Source organism: Corvus hawaiiensis, chromosome 21 (assembly GCF_020740725.1).
Source record: "Corvus hawaiiensis isolate bCorHaw1 chromosome 21, bCorHaw1.pri.cur, whole genome shotgun sequence".
Taxonomy (NCBI): Eukaryota; Metazoa; Chordata; class Aves; order Passeriformes; family Corvidae; genus Corvus; species Corvus hawaiiensis.
The window spans coordinates 135,234-155,919 of NC_063233.1; the positions used below are offsets into that span (position 1 = coordinate 135,234).

At 37.2% G+C, this 20,686-nt stretch overlaps 2 protein-coding genes across 10 annotated transcripts in view; one reads left to right on the forward strand and one right to left on the reverse strand.

The window, feature by feature from the left end:
• The window catches only part of RALGPS1 (Ral GEF with PH domain and SH3 binding motif 1), an 86,367-nt gene that overhangs the window by 45,362 nt on the left and 20,319 nt on the right, over positions 1 to 20,686 (reverse strand). The window lies entirely within an intron of this gene.
• Positions 3,381 to 20,354, forward strand: ANGPTL2 (angiopoietin like 2). Its single transcript, XM_048325834.1, has 5 exons — positions 3,381 to 3,753; positions 12,423 to 13,279; positions 17,555 to 17,748; positions 17,990 to 18,260; positions 18,774 to 20,354. The coding sequence occupies exons 2-5, from the start codon at positions 12,472 to 12,474 to the stop codon at positions 18,971 to 18,973; spliced, it is 1,473 nt and encodes a 490-aa protein (XP_048181791.1). The 5' UTR covers positions 3,381 to 3,753; positions 12,423 to 12,471; the 3' UTR covers positions 18,974 to 20,354.

Here is a 20,686-nt window from a genome sequence, read left to right on the forward strand (position 1 = left end):
CCTTCTACCAAAGCTTTCCTCCTAAAAAAAAATCAGATTTTCTCCAGAATACTGCCAATTTTTTTTTTCATTTTTCCCCAAAACCCAGCTATTTCCTAATGCTTTCCCCATGCATCAGGAAAAATACATTACAGAAGATTAAATGTTTTAAGAGTGATGCATTTTAACATTTTAAAACATATGCTATCCAGTGTCAGAAAGCAGAAAATGCTTCAAAAAAGACTATAGGAAAAAGGCAAAGGTACAATAGCTGTTTTCCAGATGTTGTTTCCTGTCAGAAGTAAGTGGTGGTTAGGGACTTCCTGAGATAGATCTTATATAAACACTTCTGGGTTTAAGTCTGGGTGGTAATTTTTCTTTACAATGTTTTTTCTCTGGATCCATCCATTTTTTCTTTTTCCTGCTACTCCTAAAAAAACACTTTTCTTTTTTAAATTTTTGGGTTTGAAAGATCTTGTGGCAAATGAATCCAGCAATGGAACTGCACCCTGTCTGGAAAAACAATCTGATTTCTCAAAGTTTACCTTTTTAATATTGGCACATTCTTATCTCTTTCTGCTTACCTTGAATTTCTGATCACTGATTCAAAGTTAATTTTTATGAAGATGTTTTATAGTATTTTCACTCATTCTCAAAGTCAAGTCTTTCAAACCACTCATTGCCAACTGCATTACACTGCTGAAGACAACTCTCAGAGACTTCACAGCCAGAAATAACTGGATGTTAGTACCTTTCTGCTAGTAGGATGTTTTATTCTCTAGTCATGGACTTTAATGCAAGCTGATCTCCAAGATGCTCTGTATGAAAGACAAATCAACTATGAAATCTTTTGCAAATCACGTAATTCAGCCTAAAGCCTTTTAAAAAACCTATGAACTGCACTTCACACTATTATAAATACAAGGAAAAGGCATGCCCATTTGGTCCAAGCAGAATGCCCACACAAAGGCAAATCCCATTTTTCTCTTCAGTCCTTTCCAAGAAGCAAACACCTAATGTTATCCAAACAATTCAGATATCCTACAAACACCTGGCACATCCAAATAAAGCTCCCTGTCATCTATCAAGTCGGCACAACTTCTCTTTTTCCCTGTAGACAAAACTGCAACAGTTTGAAGAAATAAGCCTTGTCATACGCTATTTGGAACAACCCATACACAAAGGCTTATAGGAACAGGTTATTTAGACAGCTTTTAAGAGACAAAAAAGTACTCAGTACTTAATCAAAAGGCTGATCTGTATAAAAACATGTTTCTTGTTCAGCAAAGAGGACAGTCAAAGAAACAGTTTCTTTGGCTATTTTTGATTTTTCAAATATTTTTATTTACAACATAATTACCTGTAAGAGAACACTAATGACTCAAAAATACACTGCAAGAGAAGTCTCTAGGCTCCCTCACTGAGTAAAAATTTTAGGCATTTAACTGCACTTAAATAAGTGCCCTAAAATCAATGGACCTGAACTATATGTTAAAGACCTTAAAAGTGGTTATGAATTCTTTATAAATATGGTCCTAAATAAACAACCTCATCCTCAGGAAATTGTTTTTTCAAGAACCTTGGTGCTGCGGGGCATAACTGCAAGTTAGAAACCTGTATTTTCCCACAAAAGCAAAGAATCTAAAACTGTTCATTAATCTAAAACTATTCATTTAAAAATGAAAACTAAATACTCCACCCAAGTAGTAATCTAGATAGGGAATCACCTATCTAGCTCTACAAGTAGTTAGGAATTGGAGAAACTGATCAGGAAACGACGACAGGAAACAACCACTCCAATATCCTGGCAAACACTCATGGAAACCCACTCCCTTGGCTCTTCCTGCTCCCACTTCCCTCCCTTGAGCAGCTCTGTGTACCCTCGGCTGAAAAAGCATATTGGGAAGGAAGGAGTGTGAATCATATACATGTTGAAAGAAAGTTTAATGGGAATATTGCTAAATCAGTCAAAACATAATAGAATTATCACTTTCTGGTTCTATTAAGCCTGCTTTTTCAATATAAAGCTGGTACATTGGAAAAGCTTTGGACTGCTTTAATCCCAAGCATCCAGACTATGCTACCAACTAGCACTGAAATGGCCACTCCAGTCAGTGGTCCTCTCTCTTTAGAATGGAAAGGAATAAGCTTCTGAGTTAAAATAGAAAATAATGGTAACACAACAATAGTAAATAATTAGAGGCATTAATATTCCTTGAAGGAATCACAGACCATAAAGGAAAGGTACAAAAAACTTTAAAAGCCTAAGGCATACTGAATTGCTAGTGTAATATAGCTAGACGTGGGGTATTTTCTGACATTCACTTTTATGATGGAAATAATGTATCATTATAATAGCAACTACTTGTTCATGTCTTAACTTGAACAGAACTAGTTTTAATACAGTATCTTTAGACCTCTTTATTTGTCCTTTGGTTAATTCAAGCATTCTCATATTGGTTTCCTGCAATTCTACAAAACCCAAAGATCTTCAAAACTGACTGACAAATTTCAAACAAACCCATTATTACAGTATGATATAGCATTCTTATGATGTCAATGACATACAGTGACTGAAACAACCATTTGGTTTCCTAAACTGTAATAAAAAATAACAATTTTATGTTGCGAAGTTTCACCTTTAATTTTGCTAATTTCTTTGCAGGATTCCCTGCAAGTTATAAAGGCAGGTTTTACATTCATTCATTTGACAAATCTTTTTTAAACCTGGAGGTGATAGCTAATAACATTCCACACACAGAGAGTTCCATAACAGCAAATTTTTAGAAAGGTTCTAGGAAAATTGCAAGAATTCCCAGCATTCAGATGAGAAACAGGCTTTATATTACCTGGACAAGTAGCAAGAACCATTACAAAATGCACTGAAGTTCAGCCAAATAACGAATTCTCAATCTGCATTAGAGTGTTTTAAGAGCTTGCTTGAATTTGGGCAATTTTATTTTCCTTTATTTCTGGTATCGAGCTGTTTCCTGACACAGATGACCTAGGAAGTACTAAGAAAGGAGCCCCTCAGCGCTACAGTGAATGCGTCTGCTGTCTCGGCTTGCGCCCGCCCGAGTGCCTGGGATGAACATCCATCCCTGCATCCCCCAGCTCGCTCTGACGAGATTTTAAGGCAGGAAGTGGCCGCCCCCCCATTCTGGGGCCGAGTCCCGTGCAGTTACACACCCTCGCTCTCACTTGATCCAACAGACCGGGCCCGCGTTCCTCGCGGTCTCCCGAATTTCCCCTTAACCCCGGCATTAGCGGCTGAAATGCGGCTTCCCACAGGGCCAGGTCCCGCACCGTGGGCGGGGAGGGCTCGGCCGGGGTGGCCGAAGCTCCTCCCGGCAGCCCCGCTGCCGCGGCGGCCCGGGGGCGGAGGCAGCTCGCCCGTCCAACCAGCGCCGGGCAGCTCGCCGCTGCTTTGCCTTCTCTCTCCCTTTCCCGGCTAGGATAAGCCTGCCACAAAGAGCAGGGGTTCAAATGAGGCTGCTCCGGGCCGCTTGAAGTGTCGGCCGGGAGCGCCGAGCACCCCGCGGGAAGGTACCGGTTCGGACGCAGGGCTCAGCCCGGGCTGCCGAGCCCAGAACGCTGTTGAGCAAGAAAAACGCAGAAAAGGAAAAGAATTGCGCCTCTGTCCCAAGTACGTCCCATCCAGTCCCAGCACGGCACACGCGGACTGCGGGTCGCCGAGGCGATGTCACCGCGGTCGGGCCGCTGCTGACGGGAGCGGCCGAGGAGCGGAGGGAGAAAGCCGAGGAGAAAGCCGGGGTAAGGACGGGCAGTGCGGGGGGCTGCGGGACGGGCGCGGCTGGTTCCGGACGCATGGCTCCTGTACGGAGCCACCCAGCTAATGTACGCTTATCAGAGCAGGACTGCTCCCTAAGATAAAGCAGCCAGCCTGTTTTGTTGAGTATTAACTCAAACAAAAAACACCCCCAAGCCCAAAGAAAAAATCCGTCACCTATTAAAATAAAAGTTGTAAAGATAGCTGAGACATTACATGCCAGGCAGTGAAAGCTCTGATATTATTTTCAAGAATACGATTTTATTAAAAAACAAAAAAAAAAAACCAAAAAAAAACTTACTTATTTTTGCACGTAACTTTGATCTTCACACTTCCTTAAACTTGCCTTCCAAGAGTTTTTCTAGGACATACTATTTCCTAAAGGAGTATCTGTATTAAAAATTATTAAATCTCCATTCAGTCTTTTTTACACTCATGTCTGATTAGGGAGATACAAAAGTTTCTGATACTTTAACAGTCTATAAAGCAAATATTTGAAGTATTTCACAAAAACATAATTTAAAAAAGAAACTAGCATTTATGAGTACATTAATGTAGGCATCAAACTATTACACGATCTAACTGCTATTTTTCACGGGTAAAATGAGTCACATTTATTAAAATATGTTTAAAGGCTGTTATGGACAATGTGCATGCACACATATGAGCACACACAGTATGAGCACTTTCTGGTAGTGATTGGATTAAATGAAAATAAGGTGAGGCCGCTGTTAAGGGAAGCAACAACAAAAGCAGTGCTCTCTTTCAGTAATTACATTCCACATCTATGACAGAACTTCTGTAAAGACAAAGAACAATCCACAAACAACGCAACTAAAATTCTTGGTAATCAAGAAGAAAATTTGTACTTCTTGTAACTAAAAAAAAGCTTTTGCCAAAACTTAAAGAAAGTTACATGGCAACAAAAGATACATAATCTTCTGCAGTTTCTTGCAGCAACTTACAGTATTTCAAAACAAAAGTTCTCTAAGAGCTCACGAAGACACTCTCGTTCTGAAGTGTTGCTTTAGTCATCCATTCACCTCATTAGAAAAAGTATTACCTTTTAAGAAAACGGAACTTGTGCTTGAACCAAAATTTCACCAGTTTTAAGTGGGCAGAAAATCTGTCAAGATAATGTATTTTAACACAAAGAATCTTAAAGGAATTAATTGGTCAATGCCAGTGTGGCGCTTTTTACAAGGGAAGCAAGTAACTACTGGCAAACCCCCCAAAAGTTATTCCCTCCATAAGTTTGGAATTAAATTTCTCAATTCAGTTTAGTATCATGTTTTCATAACTAAAACTGCATGCTACTATGTGTCAGCCCTTTCCTATGTATTTACTTTAAAATTTCAAGCCCAACTTTAAAGTTTTTTCAATACATATGGTGTACATATTACTGTGCTGTATTTCCACTGTAAATTGCTGTTTCCTTTTACAAAACTGAAAACAAAAATTAGTATCTAGGTTTTTCACAGCAATACTTTTCATCTAAAAGTCAAGATGTGAGTTTATTCTAAAAGAAACCCTGCAGCAGTGGAAGTCCCTCTCCTTAGAAAAGAACACACTTCACATTAAGTCTGAAGATTACCTTCGAGAGGTAAAAATTGAGAGAATAAATTAATATAATTCCATGGAAGAAAATGTGAGAAGGAGTGAAAACAGAGCATGAGCTCTAAGACGAGGGGCAGGGAGTAGGAAAGCAAGCAGATTCAAAAAATTCATGCTTGTCTGTCTTATCACAATGGTGTTGTGAAATCCAGATCATATTACTGGCTTGGTGCCTGGAACATGCCAGCTAACTGTAAGTCCACAAACACTGGCTATCAAAGGATTCTGCAGAAGCAAAAACCTAAGATTTGTTAAAAAAATGCAAAACCAAGCCCTCTGATCTTTGCATAGCAGGATTTTACATTTTCAACACCCTTGCTTCATTTGCTTTTATAATGCAATAAAAATGTAAAACTGCATTAATCTAAAAACACCTTTTAGTATCAAAAAGTATTAAACAGTCAAGATGTGTTGCTAGCTGTTCATGTTTCTTCTTTAGAATGCACAGTTATCAAATTATGTATGACTTCACAATAAAATACAGCAGTTTATCTTTTTGAGAATAAATGCTGTCATAGCTAACACTATGCCTTTTGTGAACATGCCTTCCTTTACATGCCTCAGTGCTTGAGGACTCTGCACAAAAGATGGCATATCAGAGGTATGGAGGAGAAGCCAGCCCATCAGAAGGAGTCCTAGCCTCATTTTATTAAATATGACCAGCACAAAAGAGCTGATTAACCCACAGAGCTGAATTTTGGTTTAGTGTAGCTGAATGAGCTCATCTGTATGTACGGTATCATTTTTTCTTCATCGTCAAAGCAACCATTTCAGAAAATACGAGTGTTATGCAAAAGTGTGTATGTCATCCTTTTTATATGTGTGTTTTTCATCTATCTGGGTATTTCTAAAAGGCTTTGATGTGTGAGAGTAATTACAGTGCATTCAGTTCTGGCACGCTGGACCTACACAAACTTAACAATCCAGCCTCTAGACTGTAAGCCCTTCCTGAGTCAGAGCAATTTGTAGAGATGGAAATAAATGCTGAGTGTTGGACCTTGCCTATCCACTCTTTAATTAAATGAAAGTCACCTATTACAAAAAAACCCAACCCCCCCAAAAAAATCCCAACCCACACCACAAAAATAAAACCCTATACAGAAAATGGAGTGAAATAATTAAAAAAATTAACCCCCACAATCCTGAAATTAACTTCTAAGGTATGTAATACTCTGTGAGTCTTTTTAGGGAGGCAGAGTGACAACGATTATTGTAAAAACAACAGTTGTTATCCCAAAGATACAATGACTTAAATGGAGAATCCTATTTTATTTTGACAGCTTCTGAGCACTCCTGCTTAAGTCTAAGTCATGTAGGAAACCTACTGCATCACCTTGTTCACAAAAATTATCATAGCCCAGTAAACTAGTCTTGCCTCCTTAGTTCCTCAGCTGCAACATACAAGCCATTAAAAATCTTTTCTAACTTGTTAAAGTGAGATTTGCTGCTGTCTGCATCATATACCAGGCTCTGACTATCAGTTCCACAAACTGAACTGGTAGTGTTTTTTCTTATCTTTGCAGTAAACTCAACTATACTGCAGTCCAAATAGCTACTCAAGTCCCCAGAAATGCTCTTGTGTAATGAGTTTTAGCACAGAAAATTGCCTTCTCTGTAAAGGAGTCTCTCCAAGGGTAGTGAGTGTCACGTATCACGTGTTCAAAAGCTGCCTTTCTATGAATGCATCACACTGTCACACCTATGTTTCTCTGGCTTTGTAGCAGTTTACTATACACAGAAATACAGTAATATTTGAAATAGCAACAAGAAATAGTAGCAAGAAGCAATTCTACTGCTTTTACCTACTGGGATCTGCTATGGTCCTTATCTGTAGAAATAACCCGTAATAATGCAATTTAAGATACAAAACTTCTATTCTGGTATGAAATCCAGGGAATTATTTTACCCATTTGTCTTAGTTAAGGTTTTCCACACAAGATTCACACAGATCATTGTTTTGCTTTTGTACTTTTCCAAAATGCTACAGAGCAGATGACATCTTAAGTATCAAAACCCTTCCTCCTTAAACTGACTTGTAATCCTAAGCAACAATAAAGTTCAGTGCTCAGCCACCATCCAGTAGTCTTCCTACTGTTTTGGCTCTACTTTTTGCAGGACCCTGAAAAGCACAGGTGTAAAACGGATGTAGTATAAACTCCTAGACACAAATGCCAATCTCTCAATGGTTGAAAGACTCAACATTGCAAAACCACTTGAGATCTAGATGCAAGAGTGTTGACAATATATACTGAGGCTTTCATATACACATTTCTTGCCAGAGTAATAAGGCAAGTGTCTCTTGTATGAACAAATCTAATTCAACAAAAAACAGCCATAGCAAAAAAAAAAAAAAAAAAAGCAAGCTACTGGCAGCATTTTCAGATAAGCTTAATGATTTTATGATTGTTATGATAAGTCATATTTTTCATCTGATGGAGACGGACCTTCACTTGTACACAGAAATCTCATAGGGAAAATATTTCATAAAACCTGAAAGAGACAGTTAACCAGTCTGTTTAGTAAAAATGAGATCTCCCAAGGCATGACATCAAAGCCAGCAGATAATGAAAAAAGATATACAATTTGGATTATCCAATATGATGCATATTTTAAGTAGCTGAAACCCAAAAAGACCATAGTGCTGACATTGCTACCTTTAATGCTCCTTCTTAAGGCAAGCTGATTGAAAACAGAAGTGAATATTTGCCAAACAGTAATATTTTTGCATGTAAAAATATTTTTACCTTTGTAATTTCAGTCATGACAGTGATTAAACAAGAGGTTGTGAAACATCTATAAAATTTTATATTGTAAAACACTAAAATCTTCTTGAAATAGATAAATTTCAAGATATTTGTAAAAATCAAAAGGTAACATTTTGACTAATGAAAAGGTGCATATAAGCAAGACAGAATACAGGACAGAAAAATGTTTCAAAGGAAAGCCAAAGTAAGATTTTATTTACTTTTTTTTCTCTAAAAGACAGAAAAAGCAATCAAATGCTGAAACATCCAATATCCCTTTCAGAAAGTTTATTTCCTCTTTTGTCACCAGATCATGAAAACATCCTGACTTGGGTAAACAATGAATGAGCAAACCACCTACTTCTAGTTATATACACAGATAGGCAAACATCTGGTATACAAGCTGAAATTTTAACCAAAGCACTTGTGCTGGCTAGGAGTGTAAAGCTGGGACAATTATATGCCACACAACAATGCTGCCAAACGTTTTCATACAAATGCAGTTATACTGGCAAAAGACAAACAGGAAAAAAAAGCATTTCGCCTGAATAAAAAGTAAAATATACTGCCATGAAAAGTGCTTTTATGAGTACTGAACAGCTAGAATCTAGAAATGGAATAATAAAATTACTTCAGTCTAATTACAAGCTCCATTTGATGTTTAATCAAAATAATTTCTTTTTTAAGTGTGCTTCATTCACCTGTGTTTTGTTGGTATGCTTGTATGTTAAAGTTTTGTCAGTATGCATGAGGATAAGAGACAGACACGCTGTATTTCCAGTAATTAAGAAAATTTGCCCCAGACCTGCAAGCGTGCTTTTAGGTTGAAAAGTCTACAGCTGCCTAAGTGGAATTTTGCACTGGGAACAAATACAGCCCTAGTAAGATAGTTTCCTCCCAGGCCACTGCAGAAGAGCTACTGGCAGAGGGTGAGAGGAAGGGAGCCAGAGAAAGTGGAAGAACTGAATGATCAGCAAGCAATGGCAGCAGTCAAGTACAAGGAGCATCAGCAATTACTGGGCACAGGAGAAAACTGAAAGCTAATGTCCTAGACATCAGATACGTTCTTCCTCTCACCTGGAAAGGAATCCTAATGTCCTAAGAATCAGATGTTCTGCTACTCAAAGAGGAAGGTATTAAAAAAGCATTAAATCCTTCCTTAAAATTGTTTCTCTGGCTTCCCTCCCTAGCTCCTCCATTCCAGGAAGCCTTTTTTGTCCCTGGAAGATTAATCACTGAGAGTTGTTCAAATGACCATGTTGTGAACTCCATTTTAATCCAACTGCAGAAAGGAAGGAATGTCATTTATTCATGTGGTCCTTCCCAATATGCAACAAATAGGCCTCATTCTAAACACTTTTTTTTTTTTTTACCAAACAAGTACAGAAAATAAGAGACTTAGGAAATTTTCATAAACAGACTACAAGAAGAACAGCTGATGACAGTATGGTTCTCGTTTCTGTTTGTACTGGGGCATTCTCTTACCAGTGTGATTTTCCTTCCACTCATTTTTCTTGTAAGAAGAACATCTTCGAAAAGGTAACACACAGGCAGGATAATGACAGAGAAACATTTCAGCACAGTCTAATCATGCTGATGGCATTCACTGGTGGCCTGCCGTCTGCAACCGGTGGTCAAACCCTAGAACAGGCTTCCTAGAGAGGGGTCACCCACATGGTCAGGCAGTGGGACTAGATGATCATTAAGATGGTATGTTATAATGAGGCTGATGAACTTTGTCCCATTATTTTCTTACACAGTTCTTAAAAAAAATTGGGAGGAAAAATCTGTTAGATGTTGCCCTTTCTTCAGCTCAGAAAAGTATGGGTACCCCAAAGCCATGCTCAATTAAAGACATGAGATGCTGTAACATCTGAGCTGTAACAGAAGTGAACTCTGAGGAAAAAATTAGTTTCTTTTCCATGGTCACAATAAGTACAGGTTTAGAGGGGGGAGAAAAGGATATTAAAATTCCAACAGTGAAATAAAACTGTTTTACACCTAAATGCAAGAGACATTTGCAAAACCAGTCATCTGTGCAGGAACATGAGGCTTGGAAAACTGCCCGGTTTTCCAAGTGTGACCTGCTGTGCAAATGCTGATTATGCAAGTTAAAGCTGTCTGAGGTGAATTTACGTTCCCTGTTTTCCAGGGCTCCAAATAGCACTGCTTTCCTTACAGAAACCGTGTCAAACTCCAGATTTTCACCTGACATGCTTTCAAGATTTTTGAAAAGTTCTGTACAGCACAATTCCTTTCTACTTGCAAAATGAAAATGAGTTTATTCCAAATAAGAAACTGAGGCAAAAAGATATATCCAAAAGTTTTAAGAAGGATTAAGTCCTGGTCACTTTGTTTGAGTCTTTTACAGAAACATCTATGGTTTATTTCACAAAAACAGAAAAATACGAATGACAACCATCTCTCTTCTCAGTATGAATAATTAAGGATGCACATCCATTATTAGCTTGAAATTAAAAAAAAAAAAAACCAAACTCCTAAAAGTCAGCAGCTGCCTAGAATCATAAAACAGTTTAGATTGGATGGGACCTTATCTTTGTCATACAAAGCAAGTCTAGTTTCAACATTAGATCAGACTGCTCATAGCCTTACCTAAATCAAAACTTCATGTATTTCCAGGAATGGAGAATCTACCACCTATTTGGGTGACTGCTTCAGTCCTCAGTCACCCTCACAGTGAAGCTCATTTTTTAATAAAACCCAATTTTTTCCTGAGGTAATTTGTATCCACCATATACTTTCACTGTGCACTTCCAAAAAGAAATTAATCTTCTTTATGAACACCCATTAAGTAGCTGAAGAGAGCAGTTAAGATGTCTTTTTTTACCTTCTCTTCTGGAGGCTACACAAACCGTGCTCTTCCTGCTACTCTTCATGCATCATGTCTGCCAGCCTCCAGCAATCCATGCTGGGTGTACTCAGCTGGACTCACTCCAGTTTCTCACAGCTGTTACTATCACCATTTCATGTAATTTAAAAAAAATTATGGTACTAACGATGTAAGGTGATAGATACTTAAATACTGACTGGTTATTCCCTCTGAAATGTTTTACAAGCAAAGAAAAACAGGATGGCAACACCACCTTGGTTAAAAAGTATCAAGTCTTTTTATACACTGAAAAAACTCCACACTGCATTTTTCATTCATTTTATTTAAGAAAACTAGGTTGCTTATGAGTATTAAAATTCAACAACAAAAAAGCTTTAGAAATACATGACATCAAAGTGCTGTTCAAGTGGCTGATCAGAGAGTGGTTTGTGAAATGGGCATTTCTGGCAGCAGTGACAATGCTAAACCCATGTTTCCGAGTGTACTGTTGCCTACAAAGTTCTGGTATTGACTTATTTTTTAAGAGATTGTGAAGGCCTCAGCTTTCCACCTTGAATATGAATCTGCGTGGAGAATAAGTTAGGGTAATTTCACCAAAGGGGAGCTGTTGCAGTTGCCTGTAGACAGTACCAGCTGATTTAGATCACTGTGCACCATACACAGACGCAGCTGCTTTTCCCCTTTCATGAAGGAACTCTGAAGTGAGATGACTAGGCTGAGTGTAGAGACAGTGTCTCCAGTGAGAGTCACAGTAAATGTTTCGGCTGTAAATTCTACTAGTCTGGAAAAATAACAGATTTTACTGCCTATAATATCTGAGTAGTAGAGTTTTTAATTTACAGTTATTAAGGACTAATGTAAAATAAGTTTTTCCTTTTTTTTTTTTTTTTTTAAACAATGGAGGTTCAATACTGCTGAATAAAGTAAAATTGTTACATGTCACCTAAGCTGTATCTCTTGCAATATATATATACGCAGTTATAAAATACTGCAAATTAACTATTTGATATTTTTAGAACTTCTAGCAGCATTAATACGCATATTAATTTACATTCTGTTTACATTTAAAGGTTGTATTTGTAACTGTAAGAAATGGAAAGTGTAATTAATATTTAAATGAAAACATCAATCTTGGAAACTTTTGTGGTACTTGCCTAGAAGAAAGGACTCTTGAAATCCTTTTATTTATTGCTTACTTTCTTATGGTTCTTGGCAGGCTTTAGATGAACTAGCAACTAGTAACTACAGTTCTGACCATAGAAAGATACAACTAATCCCCATGATGTCCACTTTAATCAACAGAAGTTGATGCTGGACAAGAAAAGTACCTCATCTGTACTCATAGTTACTATGTACTATTTTGTAAGTTTTAGAAGAGATTATTATTTGTAAATCCACACTGATTTCCTACTCCTTACTTACTATTAAATTTATTTTAAAACAGATTTTAGGAAGTTCTTTGCAGAAGAATATTTGACCAGAACTAGAGGATCATGATGACAACAAGATTCATCTGTTTAATGCTAGTAACTGTTGTGGGAGTTACTACAAGTGAAACACAGGAATTTGAAGGCAATGACAAGGAAGAAGATCAAGAATTCATTTATATGAACAGATATAAGCGTTCCAGTGACACACAGGACAAATGCACTTACACCTTTATTGTACCTCAGCAGAGAGTGACAGGTGCCATTTGTGTAAATTCTAAGGAGCCTGAAGTTTTGCTTGAAAACAGGGTAAATAAACAAGAATTACAGTTACTTAACAATGAACTTCTTAAACAAAAGAGACAAATAGAAACTCTCCAGCAACTGGTAGAGGTGGATGGTGGAATTGTTAATGAAGTTAAACTCTTAAGAAAAGAGAGCAGAAATATGAATTCTCGTGTCACACAACTCTACATGCAGCTATTACATGAAATTATCCGAAAACGTGATAACGCCTTAGAACTTTCTCAACTTGAAAATAAGATTTTGAACCAAACCGCAGATATGTTGCAGCTTGCAAACAAATACAAAGACTTAGAGCACAAGTATCAACATTTGATGTCAATTGCCAATAACCAGACAATAATAATTGCCCAGCTGGAAGAACACTGTCAAAGAATGCCATCCATAAAGCCACTGCCACAAACTCCACAACCACCAATTAAAGTGTACCATCCTCCTACTTACAATCGTATTAATAACCAGATATCTACTAATGAGATTCAAAGTGATCAGAACTTAAAGGTTCTGCCACCTACCTTGCCAACCATGCCTGCAGTTACTAGTATTCCAACTTCAACTGATAAACCATCTGGTAAGTAGTATTACTGATACATTTACTTCAGTTTATGCTAATATGCAGTGGGCAATATTTTAATTGTAATAATCAAAAATGCAGTCAGAATTTATTTAGCTGGCAAATTTTACATATATGCTGTAGTACAAACACAGAAAGAAAGCAAAAAAATGAACTGTGAATGTCTAAGACTCAGACACACTAGCCCCACAGATTTTCTCATGCGACTTTGCCAAGACAAACCTATCATTTTTATTATATGTATGAGATAAAGGACTTTCAAAAAATCTTACTATCAAGTCATCTAAATTTTATTTACCCTTGCTCAAGACTGAACTGCTACAAGTCATGACATCTGAAAGAGTTTGACACTGTGTAAACATTTATGAAGTTACTACAAATTTGTTGATCTAGCATACGATAATGCGCTTGTGTAATTAACAAAGGAATACATAGTTGCTGTGTATCTTACTTGGGGCACTTGTGCTCTAGACAGGAGAAAAAGGAAGGAAGTGGTGGAATAGTAGGGGATATTATACAGACCTTATGAAGAGTCTTAGGAGTTCTGCCACAAACAAGATTAAATTATGTGAAATCACATTAGGAAACAACTGATCTACGTGATTACAAAAGTAACAGGTAAAGAATTCAGTTTCACCTATGGTCCCACATTTGAAAAAAACCATACCCAAAACAGTTCAGGTATGTGTTCCATACAAGAAAGGTCTGCTCTTCACTGTGTGGATGACACATATCTTCTTCAGAAAAAAGACAGGGAGTCACAGATCTCTGAACTCGGAGCTAACTGAAATAAAGTAATGCAGGGGAACTGCACTCCGTGTATTTCTTGGCTATTTGCAACATACTCCAAAGGACATCAACAAACTTTTTAGGGCTATCAAATAATGCAACTGCCACATGTTAAAAACCAAACCAAAAGACCCCCAGCTTGTTTCTCCATGGAAATACTCACAATGAAGAAAACTTGAGTTAAGGTCTCTCAGTCGAAAGCACTGAGTCTCTTAAGTCTTTAAAGTCTCTAAACCATTTTGCTACAAAGCAGCATTTTCATGGAATTGCCAAAGATGAGCTCACCAAAGCCTGCATTTGTGGCATGCAGAACCTCTGCCAGAAATATCACAATTCTGATCTATTATATAAGGAAAAGTTCTCAGAAGAAAATCAGGTCTACTACAACTCCTCTGGAGCAATACACTATGGCCTCTTTAATAATTACATTTTTACTTCAATCTCAAAGTAGGTTCAAGCTTTCAACAGTATTCCCGTATCTTTCTGGAAGTGAAATACCTTTCCCCTTCATTCCCTTACACTCTTTGAAAACTTGTTAATTGGTGCACATCCTCCTTGTGCTTTCAAGTCCTTAAACTGGAGCTGAGGATTCACTATCAAACAGCAGAACAGAAAGTTACCTCAGGTGCACAGTACTTTCACTGATCTATCCTCATACATTTTCCTGCTTTTGGAGAGTAAAACGCTAATTTGGAACCAGTTTGCAACCCTGTGGAACTCCCAGATCTTCACCTGAAGAAGTGCTGGTTATTCAGCAATTTTTCACATTGATCTCCTGAGGTCCCTTTGGCAGTGCACAATTCTAAGATTTGACATCTGCTCCTTCTCCCTGGATTATGTAACTTCTCAGAAAAAGAAGTTTCATGCTTCTCCTGCACAAGTTGATTATAATATTCTCTTATTTTCTCACTTGCAGCTTTTTATTTGTTCAAGCAAATTTCCAACAACTGAAGTTAAGCTAATTAAGCTTTTATTTCCAGGGTATCCTCCTTCCCCTCTCTTCACATTTCTTTTCAGTCAAGAAACATTTAATACCTTTTCCTCATCCTCCAGAATATTCTCCATTCACAAAGCACATCTCAAACAAAACCCCTCCTTACAATTAATGCCATAAAAGATGCTTCAGTTGGGTGTCCGGACCCTCAAAAAGACACCCACAAGCAACATCCTACAAACCAAATAAAACCCACCACCACAACTGCCCAGCCACCGGAAAAAATCCACCCATACTTCATCCAGTCCTTTCCATAGTATGTGTTGAGTTCTCAACCTTAGCCAAAGCTCCTGGCTGTACTAACCATCTGATCATAGCCAACCTGTGCAATGAAAACCAAAGCAAAATACAAGAAAAATAATGAATGTCTTCTATTAATCTGTTGACAGCCTTCCTTTCTCAAAAAGTAGTAGACCAATATTCTCTCTTTATCACAGTCTTACTATAGTCTTACTACTCTCAGTAGCTTTACTATAAACTTTGTCCATGCTGTTTGTTTTCTGGTTGTGGTTTTTTTGTTGGTTTTTTTTTGGTAGGTGCCCCATTCCTGGAAGTGTCCAAGACCAGGCTGGATGGGGCTTGGAGCAACCTGGCCTAGTGGAAGATGGCCATGCCTGTGGAAAGGAGGTGGAATGAGATGAGCTTTAAGACCCCTTCCAACCCAAGCCTTTCTGTGATTCTATGACTCCCTAGAGACGATTTTATCAAAACTACCTACCTTAAAGTCAGGGTGTTCTCTCTTTTTCAAGGGAAAATACCTTAGTGGAAATTTTGAAAAGTTACTATCTGACAAAAAACCACTTATCATGGAAAAACAGTGGCAAATTCTACTTTGACATATTTCTAAAAGTTCATCTTAAATCACTTTCAGAAAAAAGAATTGTGTGCAGTAGAGCACTGCTGCCATGTGCCATATAAGAAACAGCAAGATTAGAATGGTGTAAATACTATACTGCATACTGCTATATATTTATTTTTATGAAGACAAGATCAAAGCTCTTTGACTATTTTAGGAGTTTCTTCAATAATGACTTTCTTTTTTATTTTTAGTAAGTGCCACTACATACATATTGTGATAAAATAAACCAGAGCAATTTACATTATTAGTACTCATTAACATTTTCTTCCCCCCTCTCATAATGAGCCGTGCAACTGTGTGACAGAGCACAGCATCTGCATCTTAACTTCCAGAAATCTAAACAGTTAGCCACAAAAGAAATGGAGAAGGGGCTTAGAAGCACAACTCCAGGTACACTCTCTGATTATGACTGAGGCAACAAGAACACAGCATTCATTAGCCACAGAACAAAGACTTGGATTGCCTCTTTGTACACTGACTTGCCGATTAAAAGAATTAAAAAGACCAAAAAAAACATAATCTCCAAAACACTGAGATCATTTTTATGAAACTAATTTATTTCTAACTCATTTGCTGAGTACCATTACTAGTGTTGGACAGGGAATTATGAAAAAGCATAGGACTGAGATAATTTAAAACAGAAATTACTCTTGATAGCAGTATATGCTTCAGTAAGGCTCCTAATGAGAAGATCTGACAAGCCTGACTCCTTCAGTGAGTAAGCCTTACTCCTTCAGTGGGCAGGGAGAATCAATCCAGGGGCTCTAATCTCTAATCCTGAGGATTCTTTTTGGCTTCACTCTTCTGCTCAGGAAGCAGCTGGGGGAGTCTATCTACAGATATCAACACAGATGCTAAATCATTTATATCTGAATTTCTCAGACTCATTAAAATGGAATCTATCTTACCATTGGAGAAAATGTCTTAAAAAATCAGGAATATAAGATACTTTAAAAAGTGTAAGCTCTTTATGGACTCTACTGAACTGAAGGAAAAAATGCATTCTCTCTCCTTCTGAAAACAAGACTGTGTTAACTGCTATGTCTGTGAATGCAAAGCATTTTAAGAGTGTTCTCATTTATATAAAGTTTCTCTCACAAGCACTCCACGTAAAAAAAAAAACAACTTAATTTCTATGTTACATTGTAATTTATTAAGGCGGCACTAAGACCTACAATCAGAATTTATGTTGTTGCTTCCACTGTTAATGTCTCTGCCAGTGACATTTTTGGGGATCTAAAAAGCTGAATTTCTCAAAGACAGAATAAAGGTCAAACTTACTGTTTTGTTTTGAAGGAAATTCTTACTGATCTATGGAGTCATTCATATTTATGTTTCTTTGAAGATATAATAGATGGTAAAAGTACCAGTACAGCTGCCTTAAAAAAAATAAATTTTTAGAAAATCTACATTTAGCAGTAATTCATTGTGATATGTTCCAGAAATAAAGTTACAATAAATGCACCTGTCTGAAAACACTTGGTGGATACTCGTCCTTCAATAAGAGGAAAACCAAATCCACTATTCAGTGAAACCAATCTACTATAAAAAGCTACCAGTTCAAATACTGCCCTGCATTAAAGATATGCTCAATGGCAGTTTGATGCAGAGCCCTTCTGTTTTGACACAGGGCCCTGGAGAGACTGTCTACAAGCATTAGAAGACGGCCATGACACAAGCTCCATCTATCTTGTAAAACCAGAAAACACAAACCAGCTGATGCAGGTCTGGTGTGACCAACGGCATGACCCCGGTGGCTGGACCGTCATTCAGAGACGTCTGGATGGCTCTGTCAACTTTTTCAGGAACTGGGAGACATACAAGGTTAGGACGAGAGAGCCAGTTAATGTTTTCCACCCTCTAAAACTTATCGGTAAAGTTAATTTAAAGAGTGATTTTAGAGTCTGGCCAAGAGCCTACTTGAAAAAGAACTTGTGTGTTTATCCTTACAGAAGAGGAAGTCTCTATAAAATAAGTTACTGCAGTTTTCTACTTAAGAATACACTCATATTTACCACTAACACAGATGCAGGATATTAACATGCTTCTCTTGCTTCCTTTACAGCAAGGATTTGGTAATATAGATGGAGAATATTGGCTTGGATTAGAAAACATTTATTGGTTAACAAATCAAGGCAACTACAAACTGCTCATAACAATGGAAGACTGGTCAGGTCGAAAAGTATTTGCTGAGTATGCCAGCTTCAGACTGGAGCCTGAGAGTGAGTACTACAAGCTGAGACTGGGACGCTACAACGGCAACGCAGGAGATTCTTTCACTTGGCACAACGGCAAACAGTTCACCACGCTAGACAGGGACCATGACGTATATACAGGTAGGAGGTCCCTCTCAGCTGCCTTGCCATTTTTGCATTTATATCCCACCCCCCCACCCCTTTAATCTTTTTTTTTTGAAAAAGGAAAAATACTTACAGTTATACATACAAAGAAAGAAATTGCACTTACAAAGGGATTTGTCAGTTAGTACCTTATGAAGTACAAACGGATGTGTCAACCCTTACACATGCTAACACCAAAACTAAAAGTCATTTACACTAGACAAGGGTCTGTAAAATACCCTATGGATGGTTTTTTGAGACAGTAACACACACTGATTTTCAGGCAAGAGAGAGTAACAAGAAGGATTCTATCTGTAGAACGTAACTACTTAGCTGGTTCCTGAAGAAGCCTAAGTTCACCTTGTATCACAGGATATCTACGTGTTAAACATACAGTTACTAAAAAAAACCCAAAAAACCCCAAAACAACCAACCAAGTTTTGTACATAGCTTGCTTGCTTTAAGATTTTTCATTTATTTCTCAGACTGAACTGGAGCTTTCCTTTGCAGGTAACTGTGCTCATTACCAGAAGGGAGGATGGTGGTACAATGCGTGTGCTCACTCAAATCTCAATGGGGTCTGGTATCGTGGAGGACACTACCGCAGTCGATATCAGGATGGTGTTTACTGGGCTGAATTCCGGGGAGGATCATATTCACTAAAGAAAGTTGTTATGATGATAAGACCTAACCCTAACACATTTCACTGAAATAACTCTTCTCTTGGTTTGCTTTATTGCTCTAAAAATCACATAAAGCTATGATGTTATTACCTGAAATTATCTTTTCAGAAATAAGGAATGTAAGATACTGTACATTTATTGATATGAGGGCTTGTATATTGTATTTTCAAGAATCATCCCAGGAAAAAGAGCTGATGAAAAAAAAGGAACTGTAATAACATTCAGAACACGTCTTGGTACTATTAGAACTCACAGTTTAGATGAAAACTGTAGATAAACTGCCGGGTTTTTATTCCCTGTAAATTAAGTCTGGATGATAAAAATATTGCCACCACATTTAAGTATTTTTGTATGTTATGTATAAATATTCTCAAATACAGGAAATATTACAAACTGTACAGCAAGAGTTTTATTATTGTTATTATAAGCAATCATTTGACACAGGAATCATATCCTTTGAACTATGTAGCTGGTATATGTACATTAGTGTGATGATTATGTAATCTTTATTAACTACCGTGAATAAAGTTAGTATATAATTCTGTTTTGAGAGCAGATACTCAAACCATTACCATCCTCATAAATCTGGCCTTTTCCCTTCACTAAGAGCATTTAAATAATCTGCTCCTATAAAAATTCACCATTAATTCAAATATTTTAGATTAAAAACTAATTATTTCTCTTACCAAAATGAAGTAATTACTTGCATATGGAAATTAATCCAGATTTATAACAGGTATTATGTGCTATATAGCCAACATATTATACTACACAACTGTTACAGTATTTTGTACCTGACTTCAGTGATTACCTGCTGTGTAGCCTCTGTAATCAGAAATGGCTGGATATAAATTAAAGGGTCTATCCAACTTTGCAGGCAAATGATGGATACCAATTTATAAGCTATTTAATATCCTTAGCCTTTAGATAAAAATTATATAGAGAACTTATCAGTAGCCAAGAGAAGTTATTTTTAACGTATTTCACAATTATAACATTACTGTCAAATTATTAAATAGAATTACTCAATTTATATTTAGAGGTCAGTCACACTTATGAAATACAGACTGCCATAATTCTAATATTCTTCTGAAATAGGTTTCTATAACAGATTGTTAACACACCCATTACAAAACAGCAACTACTACAAAAAATACAAGTTAAAAAATGCATAAAAGAGGCAGAGTAAAAGCCTCCAGAAGTTCAACATATTTTTTTGGTCAGCCTGTAAGACACTGAGCGTTTGTGTGTGTTTGCATACTTTTCCCTTATTACCTCATCACATCTTTACCACAGTATGATGTGTGATTTAGCATGTGTTGTATATAACTGAAAGTAGGGTTTTTAATATATTAGATTACCCCTGTAATATTGTAATCCCTTAATAAAGTAACAAATGTTATTTTGACATGTTCAGATTTCATCCTGTTGTAGTTCACATTACTTCACATCAGTCCGCCTCTGATTCAAACAAACTCTGATACGCAACCGCTGTTCACATGTGTGAAGTGTTTAAATATTGCAACATAAAAACCAAAACAATTTTCAGCTGAGAAAAATACAGAATTTCCAAACAGCCCAAGGAGGAACAACTTTTTGTAGGTTAAATGAAATGAATGCCCAAAATTTTCAACTGGTATTCAAGCTTTACCTTCCACGGGTTTGTCTACTGGATTCTGGAAAAGATTTAAGTTTTAGATAAGAAATATTAAATGCACCTAAGCATACTCAATGGCCCTA

Excerpts from the sequence above, each read along its gene's own strand:
- ANGPTL2 (XM_048325834.1), top strand. The coding sequence starts at position 12,472 with ATGATGACAACAAGATTCATCTGTTTAATGCTAGTAACTGTTGTGGGA. Across the intron at positions 13,280-17,554 it reads TTCAACTGATAAACCATCTG|GGCCCTGGAGAGACTGTCTA; the intron begins GTAAGTAGTATT and ends GTTTTGACACAG. Across the intron at positions 17,749-17,989 it reads GGAACTGGGAGACATACAAG|CAAGGATTTGGTAATATAGA; the intron begins GTTAGGACGAGA and ends CTTCCTTTACAG.